Here is a 4,281-nt window from a genome sequence, read left to right as displayed (position 1 = left end):
GCTGCTCGTTTTCCGTCGGAAAAACACCCCTCTGCCGCAAATCTCTCCACCGCAAACCTCCCCGCAAAAGCCTTAACCCCCCTCGCAACCCCACCCCAAACCCCAAACCCCAAACCCTAGCCCAACCCCAACCCAAACCCTAAACCCTAAACCCTAAACCCTCGCGCCTGAGTTGGTGAAAAGCCCCTTCCAGGCGGCCTCGGCGGCGCGCTGCAGGTCCGCGTCCTTCAAAACCACCAAAGGGCTTTTGCCTCCCAACTCCAAAGTCACTCTTTTCACTTTTGCTGCTGCTTCTTCAGCCACGCGGCGGCCCACAGCCGAAGACCCCGTGAAGGACACTTTGCCCACCAGCGGGTGCCGCACGAGGGGGGCCCCCACGCTGGGGCCCCACCCGCTCACCACGTTCAGCACGCCCCCGGGGAAGCCCTGCAGCAGCAGCAGCAGCAGCAGCAGCAGCAGCAGCAGCAGCAGCAGCAGCAGCAGCAGCGGCGGCGGCGGGGGGAGGGGGCGGTAGGGCGAGGCGGAAAGCGGCGCCCGGGAAGGCACACACACGGACTACTACGCGCCCTCGATGCAGCAGCAGCAGCAGCAGCTGGCGGGGAGGCGGCGAAGCAGCAGCAGCAGCAGCAGCAGCAGCAGCAGCAGCTTGAGGAGTGCGGCGGAACAGCAGAACGCAGCACGTCGAAGTGCATTTCTGGCGAACAGAAGCAATCCAATAAAGGCCAAAAGAAATAAAAACAAACAAATAAGTAACAAATAAATAATAAAAACAAATGATAAACTAACAACAAGTAAATAAAAATTACAGCTTTTCGAACAAGTTTGCAAAAAGCAAGAGCAGACAGCGGCGACTTCAGCTCAACAACCAAACATCAAACAAACACCAAACAAAAAGCAAACAACAAATAAATCAATAAATAATAAATAAACAAACAAATACATGAATAAAAACAAATAAACAAACAAATGAATAAAAAATAAAAGAATTACAGCTTTTTGAACAAGTTTGCAAAAAGCAAGAGCAGACAGCGGCGATTTCTCGCTGGTTTTGACCACCAAAGTGCAGCCGCAGGCCAACGCGGGCGCCGCCTTCAGCACCAGCAGCATCAGGGGGAAGTTCCAAGGAACTATCTGCAGCAGCAGCAGCAGCAGCAGCAGCAGCAGCAGCAGCAGCGGCAGCAGCAGCGGCGGCAGCAGCGGCAGCAGCAGCGGGGTTTGCGTGGCTCTGGTGGATGTGCGGAGGGGTCGCGTGTATGTACAGCTCGGGTGTATGTGCAGCTCGGGTGTATGTGCAGCTCGGGTGTATGTGCAGCTCGGGTGTATGTGCAGCTCGGGTGTATGTGCAGCTCGGGTGTATGCGCAGCTCGGGTGTATGTGCAGCTCGTGAGCGCACGCATGTGGGGTGTCTGTACAGCTGGCGAGCGCATGCAAGTGGGGTGTATGTACAGCTCACGGCGGCGACGACTCCGACGGGTTCTCTGCGAGTGTGGCAGGAGATTTTATTTTTGTCGAGAACTGGAATGTAAGCGCCGCCCCTTATTTTGTCGGCCCAGCCCGCGTAGTAGCGGAGGTTCGCAATGCAGGTGTCCACGTCCGCTCTGAAGCAAATATTAGTTGATAAATTAGTCAATTCGTTGATCAATTGGTTAATTAATTCATTACTTGGCCAGTTGATTCATTTGTTTGTTTGTTTGCTCGTTTGCCTTCTTTTTGCTGCGGGGATTCGCGAAAAACTCGGGCGAACGGACGCAGGCGGCGTGGGCGCCTCAGCAGCAGCAGCAGCAGCAGCAGCAGCAGCAGCAGCAGCAGCAGCAGCAGCAGCAGCAGCAGCAGCAGCAGCAGCAGCAGGGACCTGGCGTATTGAATGGGCTTGCCGACGTTGATGCATTCGATTTCCGCAATTTCTTCTTTTTGCTGCTGCAGCAAATCCGCAAGCCGCAGCATGAGGTCTCCGCGCCTGCGGGCGCCGACGCCCAGGGCCCAGGAGGGGAAGGCCTCGTGGGCGCAGCGCACAGCCTCGTCGACGTCTTCTTCGCTGAAAAGCACTTCAAAAGGACCAAACAAATGCAATTAGTTGAACAACTGGCAGCAGTTGAGCGTCGGGAGGCAGCGGCGCGGGACTCGCGGCCTCCGGAGACCCCAAAATCGAAAAAAACGAAAAAAATGGACCACTGGTCACCGCCGCCGCCCGGGTGTACGTACACCCCAGAAACCCGGAAAACGCGCAACAGCCAGCACCACTAATGGACCTTTTTCGAGGCCCGGAAAGGGAAAGAAATGGGCCACTGGACCACTGGGGACTCGCCTGGCTTCTCGGATTTCACAGGTGACTTCTTCTGTCGCCGGATTTATCAAAGTCCAGGTCTTGCTGCCTCGGGGTTCCCGAAACTCGCCGCCGATGAACAGCCGGGTCTCGAACTCACGCGCCACTGAAAAAAGCGGAAAACAAATTCAAAAATAAATTAAAATCCAAAATTCCGCTTTCGTGCGAAGTAGCTTCTCTTTCCACTCGGTTTCTGATGCCCGGGCCGCCAATAGCCTCTCGCAAGAAAGCTGCGATGGAACCTCAGGCCTCTGATGCACCAATCTACCCCCATTCAAAGCTAAAAAGCAAATTAATTTAGTTTTTTATGCCTTTTTTTCTTTTATTTCGCTGAAACAATTCAAAACCATCCGCGGGAAAGCTGCAGACGCTTCAACGCGTTCGGGTGTATGCACACCGCGCGGCTTACTGGTCTAAAACGGCGGCGGCGGCAAAAAGGCAAAAGAGACTTGAAATAACACTTTTGTTTATTTTTTAATTATTTCAAAAGAGGTTTTGATTGCGGAGTATTCATTTCGACTGCGCAGCAACAGACTGCAGCAAAAGGCACTGCGGGGGAGGCGCGAGCAGCGCCATTGCGACTGCGCAGCAGCTTCTTCTATATCTCCAGCGCAATCTTTCCTCTAAAATCGCTTTAAATCATTTTTTATTTTCAGTTTTTTAAATTCAATTTTTTTAAATCTAAAAAACGCAATTTCCGCAACTTTCCCCCCCTTGCACGGATTTACGTGCACCCCCAGGCTCCCACGCAGCTGTGGAGAAAGAGAGTCCTGCCTTGAAGTTGAATTGCGAGCAAAAAGGACCAAAAAGTGGAAAAAAAGGTTTTGAATTTGAATTAAATTAATTAATTAATATTAAATTAACCGATTTCATCAATTAAAACCCTTTTATCTCTTTTAACTCTCAAAAAACCCGTTTCAACACTTTTGTCTTTTCCCACTTTTAAAGGCGAGAAATACCAGCTGTCTGTACAGCTCAAGCAGATGATACACCGCAGCAAAATAAAACTTCAAATCTTTTCTCAGATCTTCTTTTGTTTTATTTCTTCTCTTTTGTTGCCTCGCTTTTCCCTTTCTTGCTGCTTTTCATTTACATATGTAAAGAAATAAACAGCCCTTTTTAATGTGTCATTGCTAAAATAAAAGAGAATTATACATATTTCTTATTTATTTATTTTTATTCTTTTTGTTGGTAATCCTGCTGCTAATGCTGCTGCTACTGCTGCTGCTGCTGCTGCTGCTGCAGCTACTGCTGCAGCTGAATGCTTCGAAAGCTGGTGGCTAGCTAGCTAGCTGCCCACTGAAGGCCTGCAGCTTCCCAGCTAGCTAACGACACAGCCAGCTAGCCAGCTAGCTAGCTAGCTAGCTAGGTATCTGGCTAGCTAGCTAGCCACCTAGCTAGCTGTGTAGCTAACTAGATAGTTGGCTAGCTAGTTACCTAGCTAGCTAGATATCTTGCTGGCTAGCTAATTAACTAGCTAGCTAGCTAGCTAACTAGATAGCTGGCTAGCTGGCTAATTATCTAGCTAGCTAGCTGGCTAGTTGGCTGTGTCGTTAGCTAGCTGGGAAGCTGCAGGCCTTCAGTGGGCAGCTAGCTAGCTAGCCAGCAGCTTTTTGTTTATTAATTTGTTTCAAAAGTTCTTCAATTTGGATTCATTAAAACTTTGAGGGAATTAATTTGACTTAAAACAGCAAAATATATTAAAAAAAACAAAGACACAAATTTAAAAATGCCAGCAGCAAAACACTCGCAAGGGGCCCCCTTGGCCGCTTCTGCTGCAGAGCCTAGGGTTTAGGGTTTAGGGTTTAGGGTTTGGTAGGGTTAGAAGTTTGCTGCTTCAACTAGCTGCTTGCTGAAGACTAGAGGGCCCTTCAGTGCTGCAGTAGCTGAGAGTCCCCCACAAGCCACCAGCAGGGGCTCGCTGGCTCCCTGTAAACCCTAAACCCTAAACCCTAAAC

The 4,281-nt window shown here is 50.3% G+C and overlaps 1 protein-coding gene across 1 annotated transcript; it reads left to right on the top strand.

Moving 5' to 3' along the window:
- Positions 1–1,752: 1,752 nt before the first annotated feature.
- ETH_00012765 (uncharacterized protein) lies at positions 1,753–2,433 on the top strand (the record flags this gene model as incomplete). The annotated part of the gene is made up of 2 exons (XM_013375679.1): positions 1,753–2,194; positions 2,327–2,433. Coding segments are annotated over 2 exons (549 nt in total), but the record flags the coding sequence as incomplete, so codon positions are not given.
- Positions 2,434–4,281: the final 1,848 nt, after the last annotated feature.

This window comes from Eimeria tenella, genomic scaffold, assembly GCF_000499545.2.
Source record: "Eimeria tenella Houghton genomic scaffold, Eth_scaff297, whole genome shotgun sequence".
Classification (NCBI taxonomy): Eukaryota; Apicomplexa; class Conoidasida; order Eucoccidiorida; family Eimeriidae; genus Eimeria; species Eimeria tenella.
Note: the sequence above shows the minus strand (reverse complement) of the source record. Positions and strands in the feature narration are given on the sequence as shown.